Consider the following 21686-nt stretch of genomic DNA (forward strand, 5'->3'; position numbering starts at 1 on the left):
ACACACACACACACACACGTGATCCTCTTAGGCTCAGTTATTCACCACATAACCCTCGTTTCCACAGCACTCTGTATAAACCTGTGTTGTAGCATTGCCTCTTTGGTAGAGCGGTTGTCTGCCTGCACCTCCTCCCTCACCACCTGTAGATTGTGAGCTCCATGTGAGCAGAGCCTGAGTCATACTCACTTTTGTCATCCTGCAAATCTAGCACAGTGCCTGACACATGCAGGTAGGTAGGTGCTCAATAAATTTTTATTGTAAACATCAATACTTGGTTTTCTGGCCTTATTTTTAACTCTCGTTTCCAGCCTGATGTAAAAATGTAATAGAAGAGTTTAGAAACTAAAAGCTATATGGAAGGGACACATAATAAAACAATAATACATAGATTTAGGGAGGGTAAATAAATAGGAACGTGTACAGGTAAAGACCATCATGCATACTTCCAACTGTCATGGGCATAAAAACGTTTATTCTGGAAATTTGACTGCATTTCTGTTCACTTGTGCTTGTTGTCAAATCATTTCTATCTTGTGGATTTAGAGAGTCTAGGATATACATTTTTGTAGCAGCCAATGCCATCATGGCTTCATTATTTCCATTTACACAGAAAAAGAAATAAGTATTGATTTTTCTGCACTTATCTAAAGTGAAAAGTGCCCATGGCTGCTTTTCAGTCTACATTAGGATCAACCATTCAGTAGAAATGCATAGCTAACTTTAGAAAGTTAGACAAACATAAAATAGATGGGAAAACTTGTGCTGACTGAGAGCTTTTCTGCCATAATCAACAATTTTACAGTAGGATATATTTGGAGACGATAAGGTATCTCATTCTCTAGGGGTCTTTTAAAAAAGCAGGCTGAGATTTTACTTCACTGGAGATGGGTCAGGCCAGGGCAATTGTCATAGGGCCCTTCAAAGCCCCTTCCCAGGATTTAAAATAATTTGCCCATCCTTTGAAAATACTGTTTGGATCATTTCAAGCCATTTAAACTAGTGGAAGTAAGCCTGTATTTCATATAGGCTAGGAAAATGACTAGAAGTAGTGCTCCCAGAATGTCAGTAATAAAGTTGTCATAAGTTTTAACAGAATAAAAATCTTTTAACTTGAACCCTCAGCTTAAGATCATTAAGCCCTGAGAAATAGGAGAAAAATAGAGATGTTATGCCCTAATACTGGCCAAATAAGCATGCAGCTTTTTTTTTTTTTTTTTTTTTGGCATCCATCACTGAAGCAACAAGCACTCTTACCCTTACTGAACAGGCTGTCCCTGTTCTGCAAGGAGGCCAGATTTCACAAGCCTCGCAGAGTCCCACATGCCTGCAACCCTGCAGGCAAACACTCAAGTCCTAAATCCCAGGCAGAGGAATCAACAGTTCTTGTTGGCTAACGAGCCTTGACGTCTCTGGGTCCACATGGGGTTCTGTGGGCAATTTCTGGTAGAATGAGGCAGGGTGGAAAAACAGGTGCACCTTTGCTAAAACAGAGGACTGAGGATTGAAGAGTCAGCTTTCCTGGTCATCAGAAAGATCTGAGCTGAACCCTTCCTCATTAGCAGCATTTCGTCCACCCAAAGGGAGAACACAGGAAGTGCATATTGACTCTGGTTAACATCAGAATTTATTATGAAATCATGGTGGAGTTTGGGGAGAAGTGGAAAGTTCATTACCCCCTGTATTTCCATTTTTCTATCCTGTTTTCTTGGTTTGAGTGGAGCAGGGTTTGTTTTGTTCCATTGATTTATTTATTTCCATTATTCAAGTAATAAGAACTGTTGTTATGAGTATGAATTATTGTTCATAAACTTAGGTATGTAGGAAATGTCACATAGTAACAATTTTCCTTAATTCAAATAAATCCAATTCCAAGCCCCCTTTCCATCTAGTTTTGGTAAATTCAATCTTTATCTATTAGGTGTCTCCCACCCTCTCCCTCTCTCTCTCTCTCTCTTTCTCCCTTCCTCCCCCTCCCTCCTTCCCTCTCCCTCCCTGTCTCTGTCATTCTTCTTCTCTCCGTCTTCCTCTCCTCTCTCCTCATATTCCTCTCTCTTCTCCCCTTGTCCTCTCCCCTTCTCTCCCCTCCCCTCCTCCCTCCTTCGCTCCCTCCCTCCCCCCTCTCTTCCTCTCTCTCTCTTTCTCTCTCCCCCTCCTTCCTCTCCTCTCCTCCCACCTCTCTCCCTCTTTCCTCTCCTCTCTTCTCTCCCCACCCCACTGTCCTCTCTCTCTCCCTACCCGCCTCTCTCATGCTTATGATGTACCTGGAAAACTGAATAAGAGCCTTTTAACCTCCCTCAGCCAAGGTGACCACAGATAAAAACAACTGCCCAAGCCTGCTTGGTCCCTCCAGAGTGGAAGGCTCTGGTGCTGCCTGGCCGAGTAAAGCCAGCGGTATCTTTACTGCAGCTGGCATCCCCGTGGCCAGGGCTCTGCAGCCCCGACTCAGCACCCCAAAGGCACTTCACAGCAGCCCCCTCAGACCAGATGGCTGTGCTAATCCCACCCTTAAGGAGCTTACATTTGAGTGGAAGGAGACAGAGAACAAACAAGTAAAATACATAGTGTATTGCATAGTGATAAGTGCTGGGGAGAGAGAAAAAGCAAAGAAGGCAGAAAGGCAAGTGCAGGGAAGGGGCTGCAATTTTCAGTAGAGTAGGGGGAGGACTCCCTGAAGAGGGGCCATCTGAGTCAAGACTTGGAGGAAATGAGGGAGCAAGTTGTTTGATGTTTTGGAGGAGACCATTTCCAGCAGAGGAAACAACATTAAAAAGGCTCTGAGGTGGGAATGTGGGCAGCATGTTTGAGGAGCATCAGGAGGCCTGTGTGACCACGTGGATGGAAGAGTAGGAGAGGAGTGCGGAGGCCAGAGAGGAAACAAGGGCCAGGGCCAGGCAGGACTGTAAGGCCTCTGCCTTTCACATTCACTCTGTGGGAGGTGGGAGCTTGTGGAGTTCTGAGCAAAGGAATGAGTGGTCTTGTATGTTTCAATAGACTCTCTGTGCCTGCCGAGTTGAGAGTCGTCCACATTGGGAGCAGGAATGAAAACAGAGTTGCCAGTCAAGAGAAAATGGCACTAATCCAGGCAAAAGCTGATGGTAACTAGACTAGGGGTGGTAGCAGTTGAGGTGAGAAGTAGTCAAATTTGAACTATGATACGAAGGTAGACCAGGCAAGATTTACCATCAAATTGGATATGGGGTATGGTTCCAGATTTTGGAGGCTGATCAGTAGAAGAATGGAGTTTCCATTTTCCAGTCTGGAGAAGACTGTGGGGATGGGGATGGCAGGGATGGGACAATGTCAGGAGCTTAGCTTTGGACATGTCAGATTTGAGAGGCCTCAGAGCACGCATGGAGACGTCGAGAGGGGCACGGTTATGTGAGACTGAAGTTCGGTGGAGATATTTGGCCTTGAATTATAAACATGGAAGTTGTCTGTGTGTCGACAGTATGTGAAACCATGTGAGTGGATGAGATCACCAAGGTAGTGTGTGAGGAGAGGACAGGACAGGAGAGAACCAAGAACTGAGCTTCGAGACAGTCCTTCTATCAGAGGAGAGACCAGCAAAGGAGATAAAGAAGGAGCAGCTAGTGAAGTGAGAGGGAAACCAGAGGAGAATGCTCTCTGGAAGCCAAACAAAGAACATTATTTCCAAGAGGAAGGAGTGGCCAACTGTGTCAAATGCTGTTGACAGGACAAGTAAGGAGAGACCCAGGAACTGCCCATCAGGGATGCTGCGAGTCTTTTCTGCCTGTCCCAGGAGTTGGATAATTTCCTCCCCATCTCATCCGCTTCCACCTCTCCCCATCAAATACACTTGTCTTTTTCCTCCTCCTCTTCAGGGCATCAGCGAGCTTAGTTCTTTAACAAAATCCATCATGAGAGCTTATCTTCAGGCCACCAGCGTAAACCTCCTGTGAGAAAAGACAGCCCAGTGGGCCTTTTGGAAATAAGGGGAAGAAAAAACAAATTTAAAATGAAATATGAATTAACTGATAATCAATGATCCCACTACACAGGAAGATATTATTGACTTCTAGGCAAAGTACCAAGTAGAGAGTAAATTAAATATACGTAATTTCCAGCAGTGCAGTGAAACCCCTGTTGAATTAGGATGAAGTGGTGGGCCATTGGTTTTTAAATGGTTGTAGGTGTTGAATTGCAAGAAGAGTGCATATCTTCTGGTGTGGGCAATAGTCAACCAATCACATGCAGCTAAAACAGGTGTCAGTGCTTGGCTGACACAGGTTTCCAGCTTGGTTGGTTTCTCATTGATCATAGGCTCAACTTGGGCTCAACATACTAACAGATGTTGCAATATATGATTCATATTTATCACATTAGTTAGACTCAAAGGTTGGCAAATTATGGCCTGTGGGCCAAATCCAGTGCATTATTTGTCTTTGTAAATAAAGCTTTATTGGAATATAGCCGTGTCCACACTCCATCTTTCATGCACCGTCTCTGGCTGCTTTCATGCTACAGTGGCAGAGTTGAGAACTTGCAGCAGAGATCATCTAGCCTGCAAAGCTGAAGATATTTACTGTCTGGCCTCTTACAGAAAATGTTTGCTGACTCCTAGTCAGACTTCAATAGACTATTAGAAGTATAACAGGGACATTTCAGTCCTACTCCATGGGCTTTCATCTTAATTTATTCCAGGGGGCATATCTTAGATTTCACTTCTTTTCACAGGTGCAAAATCTCCACTCCCTACAGTTTTATGCTAGGGTGTTGGTTCTCAGAGTGTGGTCCGTGGACCAGCAACAATAGCGTCATCCGGGAACTTGTTAGAAATGCACATTCTCAAGTCCCATTCTAGACCTACTGATCAGAAGGTCTGAGGGTGGGGCCCAGCAGTGTGTATTTTAGCTGATCCTCCAGGTGATTCTGGAGGATGCTAGGCTTGAGAGCCATCCCACTAGAGCACACACTGGTAAGAAGAGCTGAGAACTGGAAATGGGCATTTCCACACACCTCTCCTTGTGATAATTTTCAATGCACAAACTAGTTCTTTGCACGTTAGAATCAGGATTTTAAGAGCAGTCCTTAGAGTGCCACGCTCTTCCGTGTAACATTAGGATAACCCATTTACGAGAATGATAGTATTAGCACTGAGTATTGATGTCAAATGACTCTTGGTGGCAGCAGTAGGAATAACTCAAGTGGCTGTTTCACACCAACTCAACAGAGCAGGGTAATGAGGTTAACCACCCCCATGCCCCTGGGCCTTGACTGTCTCTGATTCTTCATCATGACACTCTAGTGTGCTTAAATGATAGAATGTAATGAGACATTTATTTATAAGAGAGAAAAGTAGAAGGCATTTATATCCAACTCCATCAAGGATATGCTAGAACTTTATGAGAAAAACTTTAAATTGATCTTTTCCCCCTACAGAATTTATGCAGGTGCTGTTGTATTGTTGTTGCTGTTTTCCTTTGCTTAATGATCTAATCCTTCCCTGGAGCTTCATGCCTCTGTGTGGCTAGAAGAAGAAATATCTCTGATAACAAACAGCTGTGATTTATTTAGATGGAGCTAGAAACTGGATCTCAAGAATCAGAGAGGGGCAACAAGTGAGTCTTAGCCTTTTTAAGCCAGGAATAGGTGAACAAAGGAACAGTGAACAAACTCAGGCCCCTTTCTAAATATCCAGAATTGGCGTCTATTTTAAAAAATCTGCTAGAAACGAGTTTGAGACCCTAGAGTGATCATATGTACAGATTTGTCCAAAACTAAATAATTCTGGTTTATAGTGATCCTTGTCATCCCAGAGTAATTATTAATGATGACCTCTTCACTTGCAAGAATGTCCTGGTTTTTGTATGATAAATCACCTGGTCACCCTAGTGAGAGACAAGCCAGTGGAGTGCAGAGTGCAGGCTCTGAATTTCCTAATAGGTCTCTGAAACCCTGTTCAGACATGTGATTTACTCTCAGTGCCTCAATTTACTTAACTGTAAAATGGGGATGATAATATCTCTATCATAGGGTTGGTGAGCAGATTAAGTGAGCATATACAACTCGCCTGGCTGAGTGCCCAGCACCTGGTGGGTGCTTCGTAGCCGCTACTTCCCCTACAGGAATAAGAAACTGTCTTCAGTCAGTTGGCCGAGTGGATTTCACTACATGAAATCATTCACTGCAACCCAGAAATTCATAAGCCCCCTTGTTTGGGTTCCATTTTTAATAAGCTTTTTTTAAATCTGTGGCAATTGTTGTTTCCTTTTAAGGAGCTATAAAGACATTAAGAAAAAAACTGTCTTTCAGAAGAGGCCATATTTGCGTCTAAAAAATAAGATCACATTCACAAACTTGAACCAGAGGTTCAAGTTTGTTAGATGCTGCTGCAAAATGAATGCCAGAAACAGAAGTGACTGCACTGTAATTCATGGTGTTGGAGCTTGAGGAAGTCGAGTAAATTATAACTCACTCTTGACAGGACAAGATTCAAATTGACCAAGAGTTGAACACTGGCGTTAGGCAGATGGAGATCAAAATATCACTTTTATTAATGATGAAGTAGTTGAAGATAATGACTTATTGTGAGGGCCAAATGGGTTTGCCTGCTTACCTCAGCCCTCAGACAGCCAACCAGAGGAGAAATTTGGGTCTACAGAAACAGTTTTACTAATATTACTGACTGGCACTGGTCCATAGAGGAAAATGAAAAAGGATGCTAAATCCTCCTCACTGAGAGACTTTTAGTAGACTCGTCCTATCCAATCAAGAAACATGGACATTAGTCACCACCAACCAGGTTACTCAATTCTACATAGAGAGACAAGAGAAGGACAAGGGGCTAGATGTGTCACATTAATGGAGCCCTCCACATGGAAACTTGACACCAGAGGAAAGAAGGTTTCCCATGACATTGTCACCATATTTCTCACTGAGGATTTAGTAACAGTGAAAATTTGATCAGACTGGACACATTATCTTTTGGAAAAGATGCCAGATAATCAAATAAAAATATATCGCTTTTCCCAATTGCTGGTCAGAAATTGGATTAAATACCATTACCAGCTCCCAAATAATCAGTACCCTTCCTTTGTCTCATACATGATAATGGCAGTCAGTTATTTTAATAACTTTAATAACCTTTGTGATGAATGAAGGTCACTCCTGGCCTACAGCAAGTTAGCTGCTAAAACGTATCCATCACCTCAGAGAGAACAGAATTAGGTTTCTACTTCAGTCATATAATTCCCTATTTATTTCAACTGGAGGAAATAATAGCTTTCACGGACATCCTTCCAGCAAGGGTAAGAGTGTAAACCTTTGTTCGCGTCTTTCTACCCGGTGTCCAGGACACGTTGTCACTGCAGCTGGGTCCAATTCTGAGAAATAATAAGGCTTCAATTTAAAAGTACAAGACAGCTGAACTGTAATTGGCTATTCAAGTTCCTCAGAATCTGAGGAACTCTTGCAGACTTAATCCAGATGGACAAGGCAATGTGTGAGCACCCACCCAGGTCACTCAGCGTGTTCTTTTCTTGGTCTCTGACCACCACTAAGGCCAGTAGTGAAGGCCTGTAAAAGGATACCAGGGACCACTTAAATGGCTGTCATCTCCACTTTCAGCAGTTTGCATCAGTAGTATTGAGGTATGATACTTAGTCCCCTTATAACAACCCATCTATTCATGTCATTTCAGCTGTGCTAGTCCCAAGGTATAGACCCTAGGCATTGTACCTTCTAATTTTACTTCACAAGCATTTATTTGAACTACCTTCTAAGTATGAGGCACTATGGAAACCAGAATGTTGTCTGAGAGGGGTGTGGGTGTTTCTGTCCCAAAGAGTTTACAATGTAGTGGATGAAACTTTCATTAAAGCAAGGCAGAATTTAAAAACTGCCAAAGGATATGTAGAAAAATAAATAAATAATGGGACTACAAAGGAATGAATAATTAATACTGCCTGAGGGAGTTAGGAAGGGCCTCAGGAATTAGTAACATTTGAACTGGACTTTGCAGATTGAGTTAGGGTTTCTGAGGGGCTACAATAAATAGCACCTCTTTTCCTCATCCAAGTTCTAAACACTTTGAGAAATAAAAGAAGTAGTTGATGGAACTCAGAATATCATTTTTAGTTGGGGGACAAGTTAGCAGACATGGCTTTTAGACTGTTGACCAAGTGGGATTATTGACTCCCCAGAATTAGGCAGAATTCCACAGTAAGCCTTCATTCCCCATCCCACCACATACACCCGCAGGGACAGGGCCCTGGAGGATTTGGGAGATGTCAGGCTTCCTGCAGGCAGGAAGATGCCAAGAGAAAGAAGAGCGAGACTGAGTGGGCAAATCCAGTTATTATTCTCAAATATACCAAGGAGTAAAAGCATAGAAAACCCAAGGATCTGCTTAGGAAAAATTCCTCCTCATGAAACCAAAAGTAGGGAAAGATACTCCTCTCTGAAAATTAGGATGGCTAAAGGGAAATTTAAAAATAGTCCTAGATGGAGGATAAGGAAGATAGTCTGGATGAGACTAGAATCAGAATGAACAGAAAGTTCTGGAGAGAGGGTTGAGGCTGTGAATAAAGGTTGGGTCCAGAACATGGGGAGCCTTGTCTGTCATGCAAAATTATTTGGGCTTTTATCTATAAGCAATGGGAACCCACTAAATATTGTTACAGAGAAGACTGTATTTACAGATGATAACTAGCAGTTATGTGATGATTGTTGTAGAGGCAGAGAAATCAGTTAGGAAGCAATCTCAGTAGTCCACAGGAAAACCAGTGAGCACAGAAACTGGGCATTTGGCATCATTCCTGATTTCAGGAGAATTTAAATCAGATCTAAGTGCCCTGGATCTCAGGTCAGTTGATTAAGGGAAAATTGCTTATGTCATAAAACATTTGAAATTCTATAGAAATAATTACATTGTCATATAACCTATGAGCAATCAGGATATACTTGAGGTGATTCAGTATCCTGCCTTCCTTCTGTACCCCAGATTTTAGTGAGCTACATGTAGAACACTCTATGATATGCTGGGGATACAAAGATAAACCTACCTACAGAGAAAAGAGATGTCCAAACATGTAAATTAATGAGAGAAAACTTCAAGAGATATGTAAGGTACTATGAGAATTTTTTCCTTGATATCATAGTAGTTGATTGACAAATTTATAAAGTATATTCATTGGCATGGGCTTTTAAGAAAAGTAAATGCTATAAGAACACAGAAGTGAGAATAGTTAATTCTGCCTGGTGGGGGTGAAAGGGAGGGGCCTAAGGAAGACTTTGAGCCTGGGAACTGCAGGATGCATGTAAGTTCTCCAGAAAGAGTAAGTCAAAAAGAACATGCCTTAAAGAGGGAATAGAATTTTTCACATTTGGTGCAGGGAGAAGTAATTGCAGTCTCCTTCAAATGACGCAGAGATTTTTTTTTTTTTAATTATTTTGGAAGGGCAAATTAATATACAATTTTGCCATTACCAGCAACATTTCCCTCTCTCTTACCATTTACCTCTCCTACCCAGCCGTGCCCTGCACTGTGGGCTAGGTCTTTCCAAATCATAATTCCCCTGGCTGCTCTGCTGCTTACTAATTTTGCCAAGAAGCCAAAGGATCTTGTACGAGCTGTGGACCTAGATCCTGGCACATTTATAGGGGAGTGTGGGCAAGGAATTATAAAGTAAAATGAGTTAGAATCACTTTGATTACCTTACATTTGAGAAGGCAAGGATGCCTTTTGATGTGGGTTTTGAACAGAGCAGAAACTAAGAAGACTGTAGCTTTGTTTGGGCGAGTTTTCTTGTAGACTTAGATCAATTACATTAAAACATTCAGCCTGCAAACAATGGCCCCAAAGAAAAAAACGCTGGCTCTTTCCTTTTATGAGAGTAATACTTGCCTTACAGCCCATGCCATTGGCCGTTCCCTTTCTTTTGAAACGATTCACGTGGATTGTTGCTTGGATGTCCTAGAAACATATGGACGTTAATAGCAGAACATTTTAATCAGAGCTGTCTGGCCATGAGGGAATAACTGTTTTCCATTGATTAAGTCAAAAGCTAAGTTTGTTTACTCGCATGTAATATACTTGGAGTCAACTTATGAGTTTTGTTATTTGGCATTTACATCTTTGTCCAACCCACAGAATTCAAAAGACTTAAGCTCATTGAAGCACTGAGGAGAGGCCCCTTGGTAGAAGACATCTGGGGAGTGACAAAAAGATCACCTACCCCAAAGCAGAAAGTTTTAGTGTTTTGGATAGGAGATAAAGGAATTTGCCTTCCTAAGCATATTACTGGTCTGCATGAGAGAATATTCAAACTTTGGAAAAGTGTGTATCAAATTATTTATTTGTCAGAGCATACTTTTGGTTTAAATCCATAAAATGCATTTGTCGTCATGAATCATTTATACAGTTAAAATAGAAACCTTTTACAAACCTAATAAATATATATAAGAACCTTTATATTTGTTTAACCATATAGTTCTCAGTAAGTGCCAGACTCTGTTCTAAGTACTTGACAAATAACTCATTACTCAAAACAGTGCTATGAATTGTGTGCCAACTCTGTGTATTAGACACTGTGTAGAATTCTAAAATATATTGTTGGTTTATCAAGTCATATCAAGATGTATTTATGCCTTTCTAGGATGTGCATAGTTCCAGCTACCATGTTAGTAGTACAATGTCTAGACATGCTGTCAGAGTTTACAGTAGCAAGGAGGTACAATAGACTAGAGTGACCCATGCTGAGTTAGAAAGTAGGGGTCAACAGGAAGCAGCAGACAAATGAAGGTAGAGGCAGTCATGGAACTGGGAATCAGAGTCAGAGATCAGGACAGGACAGGTTCAGCCCAGTTCCAGCCAGGCAGCCCATGATCTAAAGAAACGAGTCATCATCTGAGTGAGACAGGTCCAGGCTTCCAGAGTATAGGGCAGAGATGGTCGTGGTGTTGCATGAAGAAGTGCTTCCAGAAAAGTCCACTGAAATCAAGGCAAAACCCCAGTCTTGGGGCCCACATTGCCAGTGGGGGAGCAAGCAAATGTCCCAGGCTGGCTGGCTTATAGAAGAGGGTGCCACTCTCCAGGAGCCAAGGGTATTCAGAGAGGATGGATTGTTCTCTCTGCTCTTGGGCTTAGAGCTCTCTGAAGACCATCTGAATCCCTTCTGCTGTCTGAGTGAAGTTCCTTGATCGACCACATGAGTGAGTCCTCTTCTCTTTGAGAGAAGCAGAGCAGCTCACCATGACTGGTAACCAGGTTTCCCACATGAGCATCAGTTAAGCTCCAAAATCAAGGCCTGCCTGACACTGTGTAGATGGTAGGCTTACACCCAGTTTAGAACTGAATATTGCCTCTTAAAGCCCTACCTCAGGGCTTCCCTGGTGGTGCAGTGGCTAATGCAGGGGACACGGATTCGACTTCTGGTCCCAGAAGATCCCACATGCTGCGGAGCAACTAAGCCCATGCACCACAACTACTGAGCCTGCGCTCTAGAGCCCGTGTGCCACAACTACTGAGCCTGCGCACCTAGAGCCCGTGCTCCACAACAAGTGAAGCCACCACAATGAGAAGCCCGTGCACTGCAACGAAGAGTAGCTCCTGCTCACCTCAACTAGAGAAAAGCCCACGCACAACAACAAAGACCCAGTGCAGCCAAAAATACAATAAATTTAAAAGAAGAAAGGCCCTACCTCAAAAAAAAAAAAAAAAAAAAATCTCTGCTATCCTCCATTTTTCTCTTACAAAGAGCCCTCAACTACTGTCTTCCTGCGAGGGTCCTCAGGCTGAGAAAAGAGCATCTGAGGACTTTCCATGTTGTTAAGGACAGGTGAAGACATCCTTGGAGTCAGCAGAGGTGAGGCTGGGGAGGGGAATGTTTGGTGGCAATAAAGAGAAACTCACTCAAAATATATAAAGGAGTATTTTTGATAAAGAGAAATGTGTTTAGAGGAAGGTTTGCAAACTATGGCCCACCCTGTTTTCATATGGCTCATGGGCTAAGAATGTTTTTTTTTCATTTTTAAATGTTTGAAAATAAAAGAATAGTTTTGTGACATATGATAACTACATCAAATTCAAATTTCAGCCTCCATCTGAAAATTCCATTTTTCTCGTTAGTAAACCTGTAGTACAAAAAAAATGTATTCAGTTGTGTTTTGCAATTCGTCCATAAACATTCTGTATAATTTGTTTTCTCTCTTGTTATATAAGTACCTGCATGATGCCCTCTATTTTGCCCATTGTCCTACAAAGCCTAAAATATTTACTATATAGCCCCTTACAGAAAAAACTTTTCTACCTTTGATCTATAGGGGACTCTGTACGAACTACAGTCAAGTGACTGTATCTTGAACTGAAAAGTCACTAATAATCCAGGCAATAAATCCCTCTCTCTCTCCCACTCTCGCTCTCTCGCTCTCTCTCTCTCTCTCTCTCTCACCCCCAAACACACACACTCTTTCCCTCCCTCTCACTCGGGCCACGTGATCTCTCCTCTGTGATGCACTCAGTTCCCTTCTTTTCTTCCTGCACACAGACGACTTTGCTTGTTTATTCACCCTGACATGGTCCCATCAGAGCCACCACTAATAGAGGCTTTACTCCCCAAATACTCATGCCCTCCCAGTCCCTCCCAGTTACTCACCTCAGGTTCAAGGTCTCCATTCAAAGTGCAGGAAGGCAAATCTGGCCCACTGCAGGTCTGGAATCTACCTCCATTCCAATCAGCTTTGAAAGATGCCAAGTAAGGCTGCCCTTCTGTGCTGCGGACAGTTCAGTTCTCTGATAGGCGAGTATGGATAGAGAGGACATGATGGGAGTTGCCAGTACACATGCCACAGTGACCTCTTTGGTTGGCTTTCAAGATTTTTACATTCAATCCACTCATCCACTCCCCCAGTTCTGGCCTTTGGCCTTCAATCGCTAAGCAAGAAGGCAGTGTCCAAAATTATAGTCCTCTGGTGGGGGCTGGTACTGAATTCCTAAGAAAATACCTGCAGCATTGATAATGCGAAAAATAGATTGGTTCAACAACAGAAAAAATGCATTGGAAACAAACAGAAAAAAAGGGGATTGGCCATATTAATTCAGTAGATTTAACATTCTTAGTCCCCAGGGTAAGAAATGCTATGCACCATCTGTTTTCGGTCTTTTATCATTGTCTCAGAGAGATGTTTCCATGAATTCAAACTCTATATCTTCAACGTCTTGACAACCTCATATCTTCAGCCAAATTTACTGAGATTTTAACTGCCAAGATAAAATATACATGTATGTTTATTCTGGAATATTGGCACTAGCTTTAAATATGGAAAGATTGTGTATGGATGGGGTCTGTTAAGTTAAATATCGACAAGGGAGTTGCCATAGGGATTGGTGATGATAGGAAAAGACATTTAAGCAATTTGCATTATCTTTACCCCTGCCTAGTCCTCCAATGGGTTGGAAATTTATGCTTCAGGGAAAGACCCCAGTCCTTTTTCAAGGAATTGCTTCCCCACTAGAGAACCAAAAGTGTCTAAAAGTGAAGCATCTTGTTGCATGTGGTTTCCTTTTGACTGCTTAATAATTTGTGCAGTATTTTATATTTCCAAATGCTTTTCTAATCCATTTAGGGGCAGAATTATAGTGGCAAAAAAAATGTAGTAAGGATATACATAATTGGTTTGAACTGGGATTGGCATTTACCAATTGAATACATCATCAGGATTTGCTAAAATGAATGGGTTTATTACCCATTTCCAAGTGGGATCAGGCACATTCCAGTAATAGTTCTGTTGTCTTGAATAGATAATGTATTCTGTCTCTAAAACATGAAGGCAATATCTAAAACATCTGCTTCCATTGAAGACTGAAGAGACATTCTAGTTAAAATGAGATGGATTTTTTTTTCTTATGTCATTCCTTGATATTTTCTTGGGCTCACTCTGTTCCTTAGTAGCTCAAAGATTTCCAGTCACGTTTCTTTTTGCCAAAATAAAGCATATTAAAATATTGTCTTTCTATACAGTAATATTCTACAGTTGTACCTGAATATTCACGTTCTGGGAATCTTCCTAATTATAAGAAGCACCTTAAACTTAATAAATAAGAATAGTATCGAGTGTTGTCAGTTAAACATAGCTGATTACCAGCTTTATTTAATTTTCATAAATCCATCCCACAATTTGCAGACCATAGAAGAGATTCATTAAGGGGAGCAAGAACCTAATTCTCAAACTTTTGTGAAAAGCCGTGGTATTATGCAAACTTCAGCCACTATTTCTCAAGTAGAGAGTAAACTGGTGCCCATTAAAATGAGGCAAATAGCTTGACTGCTTCTTCTCCCATCACTACAGTAGTTGTTAATGCCCCCCAGGTCTGTATAAAGTTCTTTTTGTAAAATATAAGATCTTAAGGGGTTAGTAAGTTTTTATGGCCCCATTCTAGTCCAAATACAGGAGATGGTGACCAGTATATCTATTGGTCGAGTCAACCATTGAATCAAAGACCAGACTATTCAAATGAGAAATGGGATAAAGGGGACATGTTCAGTGCTTTTTTTTTTTTTGCAGTACGCGGGCCTCTCACTGCTGTGGCCTCTCCCGTTGCGGACCACAGGCTTCGGATGCGCAGGCTCAGCGACCATGGCGCATGGGCCTAGCCGCTCCACGGCATGTGGGATCCTCCCGGACCGGGGCACAAACCCGTGTCACCTGCAACGGCAGGCGGACTCTCAACCACTGCGCCACCAAGGAAGCCCAGTGCTTTTTAATAATATACGCATTTTAATAATATAAATTTAAAATTTTGCAACATAAAATATATTGACAAATTCTCACTGTATGCACAGTTTGAAAGCATATGCATTCTCCAAACAAACTTCTAAATCATCAAGAATCACATAATCCCAGCACTGGTAAGGCCAGTGTGTTAACGGTGTCCATGTTATTGCTAAACAGCTTTAGCTGGTAAACAGAAATACCTACCCATCACTGACAGACTCATTCTCAAAGTGATTAAGATCTTCAAGAAGTCATCGCTCACGTAATGTTTGAAGCCTCCTTTCTAAATGACCTGTACTGTAACAATCACATGATCTGTGGCTTTGGTCATTAAGATTTAGCTAAATATCAATCTTCTATGCTCCATCTCCATGTAAATATAAACCGTTTTCCAACAGCAAAAAAATTATTCCTTAGGCCCACTGGCATTTTAGATCTTATATAGTGATGTTGACAGTAAACCAAAGGATTAATTTGGTTTGATCAAAATTCTATTTATCCGGGGCTTCCCTGGTGGCGCAGTGGTTGAGAGTCCGCCTGCCGTTGCAGGGGACACGGGTTCGTGTCCCGGTCCGGGAAGATCCCACATGCTGCGGAGCGGCTAGGCCCGTGAGCCATGGCCGCTAAGCCTGCGCGTCTGGAGCCTGTGCTCTGCAGCAGGAGAGGCCACAACAGTGAGAGACCCACGTACTGCAAAAAAAAAAAAATTCTATTTATCCAAGCATTTCACTACAATACACCAAATATTTTTACAAGTAACTGAACTGATCGTAGATTATAGTCTCATGTTGGCAGAAAGAGAGAGAAGAAAAAGGTCTTTCAGAATTTTAAGACATTCTTCTCTCCCTGCCACCTCCTTCTTTACACCACCCAACCCAATCTTTGTTTACGCCAATTTTGACAATATTTGAATTATTGGAAGCCCAGGCTTAACTGCATAGTGGTCATAACAAAATGGGACAAACGTCTAAGAGGTTATCTTCTGCAAAGAACCATTAACTGGGGTTCAATTTATAATTTGAAAGCCCGAGGTCAACCTGGAATCCTCTAGAATGTAGTTGCTAAGTCCGTTACTCAAGCTCACATTTTTGTAGGCTATAATGCTTCCAGTTTCAAAATTACAAAAACTAAAAAGTGTGGCAAACATCTTGCCTCTTCCTGAGTAAGCAACTCTGCGTTGCTCTAAAATTAAATTCTAATGGAAATCTCTAAGAAGTTTTTGGTTATAGTAGAAAATGAAAAATTATTGCAATCAAGGAATTAGCCTACTTTCCCCAAAACCAAAAGAACAAGTATTGACCAAAAAGATCTCTGAGGGGCCTAGATAAAATGAGAACGTTTTGGTGATAATAGAAGTCATATTTTTTTAAAACTATAAATCTAAACTACTTTTTGTGAATGGTCAGTAGTTTCAGCTGAGCAAGGCTTACACTTGTGAGGCTCTTCAAAGGAATTTATGTTAAATTTTTTTGTGGGCATAAAGAAAATTGTAGTGGTCCTTATGAATCCAGCTGGATCTGCAGTGAATTCCCAAAATGTTTATTTCACTAATAAAGAATATACCATTCTTGTTTTTTAAAATGCTTTTTCTTTACTAATGATGTCATATGCTACAGATTTGTAAATTTGTGGTTTTCTCTAGAGATTTTTTTTAATATCCTACGTCTAAAATGTAATTTAGAAAAGAAAATGTGAACAGAAGGGATAAAGAAAAACAAGGAAGAGAGAAAGGAATGAAGGATGGGAGGAGAAATAACCTATAGACAGTGCTTCACCTTGGAAACTTTGGCCAGTCACTGTAACCGGGTAGTAATAATGTGATATAGTTTCCCTAGACATAGAGTTTTGTTTGAAAACCCATTCTAGAACCTGTCTCAGAGGCCTCAGTGGGCTTCATAAAAGAACACAAACTGTACGCTTTTTGCATATATAGTGGTCCCTCAGTATCCTTGGGGGATTGGTTCCAGCCCCACCCCCACAGATACCAAAATTGCGGATGCTGAAGTCCCTTCTATAAAATGGTGCAGTATTTGCATTGTAGCCTACACACATCCTCCTGTACACTTTAAATCGTCTCTAGATTACTTACAATACTTAATACAACATAAATGCTATGTAAATAGTTGCCAGCACCCGGCAAATTCAAGTTTTGCTTTTTGGATCTTTCTGGAATTTTTTTCAAATATTTTCGCTTCGCAGCTGGTTGAATTTGTGGATGTGGAACCCACAGATACAGAGGGCCAACTGTATATCAGTGTTCTTAATTTAGGGTAGGGCTTTGTAAGGGTCCATTAGCAAGATTTTTATGAATGGGCTTCAGGGATCCGTGAACTTTTGAAATGCATAGAAACATTTTTGTGACTGTCCTTATGAGCATTTATTTTTCTGGGAAAAGGATCATTAGCTTTCATCAGATTCAGAAAAGTTTTCAAAGATTCTTGTCTCCAAAAAATAGGCTAAGAACCATTGCTTTAGGTCATTACTAATTATTTGATATCATTTTCTTTTCTCAGAAAAAAAGTAATATGTGTGATGGGTGTGTGTGTGTGTGTGTGTGTGTGTGTGTGTGGACAAAAAGGCTTAATGTTACCATATATCCATATATTGGCATGTTTAATTTACACAAAGCATATTTTTAGGCACGGCCTGATTCTCTACCACCTATAACTAAGAAAGTAAAAAATGCTTTTGTTTTAGGCTATAAGGGTTTTTCATTGTCTATGGAACAAATTTCCATATATTATCACTAAAGGAAATGGGAGAGAATTTGGAGGCATAGGTATATTGGATATATTCAGTTTATGAAAAAATAGATGATATTTTGATACTTTACTCCAACCAGTTTTAGCTCTGGAATATATATCTGAATTAATGTAGTTCTTTTCATCATTTCAGTTAATTACAGCTTCATTCCAAATATAGGAAATCTGACCATCTAAATGCTTCTGTATTTCTAGAGGTTATAACAATTTGATTTATTGATAAATATAACTGACAGCTTATTGCTCTCAAATCTTCCTATGAAAATTGATCCTTTGCACCTGTGTTTCCTCTCAAAGAGAGGAGAGTTTTCCAGCCATCTTGCCTATTGTCTGGTAGACTCTGGATCACTGGAACATTCTAGAAGATCCATTCTATGACTTCTTCCTTCATGAGTGGGTCACAGTTGGTCTGTGAGTAGGAGTAAAGATCCACTGATAGAATCAGTGCTCAAGAATCAGAATTTGGCCAAGGCCTCTCTTAGAAGATCCTAGAAATAGTCTAAATGATATCCTTTGGTATAAAACAGTAGGTATAGCATATTGTTCCTTGACATGAAACAATATGAGAGCATGTGCTAAAGAAAAGCAAAGGGAAAAACTAAATAGCATAGTATTTTGGAAATACCTTATAAAATCACTTTAAACATTTAAGTTTAAACTTTAAACATAAAATACTTTATAAAATAACTTTCAGTGTGCCTTGGAAAAGAGTCTCTTTTCCAAGGCACATTAGAACATAAATCCATATAGGGGTGGGTATTTTTTATGTCAGAAATTCTCCTCCAGAAGAAGTGTGCTGTATTAACATTTCAAGTTAGCCCTTAATCTTTAACGTGCCTTTCAACAGGAACTTACTTAATCCTCATAAACAATAGCAGTGGGAAAGTGTCTCTTTCATAGACACCCCAACAGAGCTTTAAAGTGGCCTTTTGTCTGAGTCATTAGAGCTTCTGGGTCAAAGGAGAACAGCATGACCTTTTACTTCCCTCTCCTTGGATTTGAAGGAGTAATTCTCAAAAACTCCCCATTCACAGAAAACTCTGATGGGGCTACAGGTCATCCCTCTCTCCCAGTTCCTTCTGGGGAAAAAAAAAAATTTGGCTTCTTGCCTTAATCAACAATTGTTATTTTCTTACATTTTTTAAATGTAGATTTAAAACAGCACTCTTTTTTTGTGTAACTGGCATTTTGGACCATTCTTTACAAATGAAAATCAAACCATGAAAAACACTGACTTATAAGAGATAGGGCCCTAGGAGACTGATGTACTTATACTTTAGAAGTAAAACAGGTCACACAAGTCTAATAAAATCTCTTACTAATGGAGCAAGAAATCAAACACCAAACTGTTATTTCTCATAGGGAAGCAGCTTCTAGATAAAAGATAAAACCATAACAGAAGGGGGAAGAGGAAGGAAGAACTGAGGTGATAAGGGCTTTTTTCAGTTCATATTTACAGAAGTGGTACAGAATCTTGACTCTATTTTTTAAGATAACTGCTTTGTGTACCTTATAAAACCCTTTCATTTTTATGGCACTGCCCAATTTCCTAACTATTCTGAGAAGATAGAGTGAGAAAATACAATGTGGTACCAAACTGAGCAAAAAAACGTATTCAATGAACGATGATACTTGAGATGTCACTTGAAAACTAATTTAATTTCTTTCTCATCATGTCTCTCATGGACATTTGTTTTTAATACTTCTCTTTGTTAGGTTGAACATACGTAAGTGTTGATGTTAGGGCAGTTTTTACTTGAAAACAGCAATGTCTATGGCTCAGCATAAGTAGCTGAAATCCCTTAATTCAACTGAATTCAGAAAATGTTTGCCCATCGTGTGCCTGGCACCTTCCTCAGTAGTGAAGGACACAATAATGGCAGAGGGCAGTTGCCATATCTCCTGAGTAATTTATTATAACTATTCTAGTGTTAAGAATCCATAATCAAGCTTATCACCTATGGTCAGAAATAGATAGACCCCTAATTTTGCCACTGGTTGATTCAACAAGTTAAAATATGCCCCCAGCTGATTTTGGTAGTCTTTAATAAAAAGAACCATTTAGGCATTTTCTTAGCACTGTGATGACTTCAGGGAGGTGGCATTTTTTTAACTTCCCATTTTTCATATAGGAAACTGACCCTTGGATCCATATGAGACTTGCTTAAGATCACATTTAGCTTCCAGTCTTTTGGCTGCTGGCCCAGCACTTCTTCTACTAACCAATTCCTTTCCCACCCTCCTCACTCTACGCCTCCCCTGTGAGGTATAGTCATCAGCTCTTTAAAACCCCGGCACCCTGGGAGTTGCGGGGAGAGGGCAGAGTCGAATGGACTCTCTAGTGGGAAAATTCTGCTAAAGGGTTTTCTGTACATTTTCGCTCCGTATGTTAGCCCTTCATATGTTGTTACCCTCCCCCATGCTCAGTAATTTTAGTTTGTGCTTTTTGTTTCTCTTTTTGTTTCTTTGGTTTGCTGGCTTTGTGTTCTTTTCTCTTTTTTTCCTTTTCTTTTCCTTTTTTAATGCAGGAATCGGTCAAGGCGTTCCAGTGGTGGCACTCATTGTGGAAGGAGGACCCAATGTGATCTCAATTGTCTTGGAATACCTTCGAGATACCCCTCCCGTGCCAGTTGTTGTCTGTGATGGGAGTGGACGGGCATCTGACATCCTGGCATTTGGGCATAAATATTCAGAAGAAGGCGGGTAGGTAATTTTCCAGGCCCCAGAGTTGACCTGTGAGTGTTAAGCTTGTGTTCCAAGCGTGGAAGAGAGGGTGTGAGTTGATTGATCATTTGGCATGGGAGGGAGGTGGGGAAGAGCAGGGAAACATATTCTACATGTCCTGTGAAGTGGGCAATTCCATGACAGCTCTACTAGTCCACACTGATGATACAGAGAACTAGGGGAATGGAGGGGTCATAGGATGTGGTCTCCTTTCTATTCTCTTCATTTTCCTTCTCTCTTGTCCTCCTCCCACTGAGGAGAAACAGGAATTGGGTTTTAACACATGAAGCACAGCTAACCTGGACCATACAGTACAGGTTAGTAACTCTAGAGAAGCTATAGGATGTGCAGCTTCCAGGCTTGACCTCCAAATACCACCTTCCCCAAGCTGCCATGTGTGTACAAATGCTAAATGTTTACAAAAGCATTTGGTGGCCTGTCCCATCAGATCCCTCTAGACTGGCTTGGAAAGTAGATTCTCTGTAATGGTAACCACTCTGTCCTGTGTAACCTGCTCTTGAGCCCCTCACGCACTGTCCTTGGTCTAGCAACCCCCTGATGCTGCTCTCAACAGTACAAAGTACCCAACCCCATGGAGGACTTCCTTTCATGGCCCTCCCCCCCAGGTCTGAGATCCACCTCAGTGAATCCTGAAGTGCAGGCACTCCTGCAGATGATTAGATCAAAGTAATTCATCTGAAGGTGTGAATGACTTTAAGGAAGAAAACTCAAGGGAGCAATTGAAGTTTTAAATAAGGAACTTCGTAACCTAACCAGTTCTCCTAACACACGAAAGTAGTGGGAGAAAGAAACCCCGAAGGAGTTGGGGGTCTTTTATTCATTCCTTTCATAAATATACAGTAAGTGTCTACTGGGTGCCAAGCACTAAGATATGAAAAAGAATAACAAGCTATTCCTACCCCAAAGAGTTCATAGCAAGTCTTGTAAGTAGACAAGCATATCATTATAATAATAATAATAACAGGTGAGCTTGCCTACTCAGGCCACTCCCTCCTCCACCTCTCTCTCACCCAGCCTGACTTAAAATAGACTCGGCATGGCAGCTTAATACCCTCTCTGTCCCCAGTCCTCCTCTTGTCTTTGCCAGCAGCCCAGCACTCTGGGTGAGCCATTAAAACAGCACACTTCCCTGGTTAGTACATGAACTTAGACATGCGAAAGGAAGACAGTTGGAGACATAAGACTCTCAGCTTAACATTGCAAACATTGACCGTGACTTTAGGCCCTGTTAAAGCTTTTGATACTAAAAGAAAAAAAGCTAATTTTTGTACGCACCAAGTTGGAGTTTGCTTACTGGCAAATTCAATGAAGTTACTGTTATCTTCTTCTTTAATAGTGAATATCAGTCACATTTGCCTATGTGTCCGCATGTCTGTTACCAAAAAGAGTTCGAGATCCTCAACTATGCTTTGCTTTTAGCCATAGTTCTCATTGATTTAAATA

General features: G+C 41.0%; 1 protein-coding gene across 1 annotated transcript in view; it reads left to right on the forward strand.

Moving 5' to 3' along the window:
- TRPM3 (transient receptor potential cation channel subfamily M member 3) overlaps nt 1–20216 on the forward strand; it is a 74469-nt gene extending 54253 nt beyond the window's left edge. The window contains exon 5 of the mRNA XM_069540767.1: nt 20027–20216. Within this exon, the coding sequence (XP_069396868.1) occupies nt 20027–20205 (179 nt within the window). The 3' untranslated portion in view covers nt 20206–20216. The remainder of the gene's footprint in view (nt 1–20026) is intronic.
- The last annotated feature ends 1470 nt before the right edge of the window (nt 20217–21686 follow it).

The sequence above is a fragment of the Delphinus delphis genome, chromosome 6, assembly GCF_949987515.2.
Source record: "Delphinus delphis chromosome 6, mDelDel1.2, whole genome shotgun sequence".
Lineage (NCBI taxonomy): Eukaryota > Metazoa > Chordata > Mammalia > Artiodactyla > Delphinidae > Delphinus > Delphinus delphis.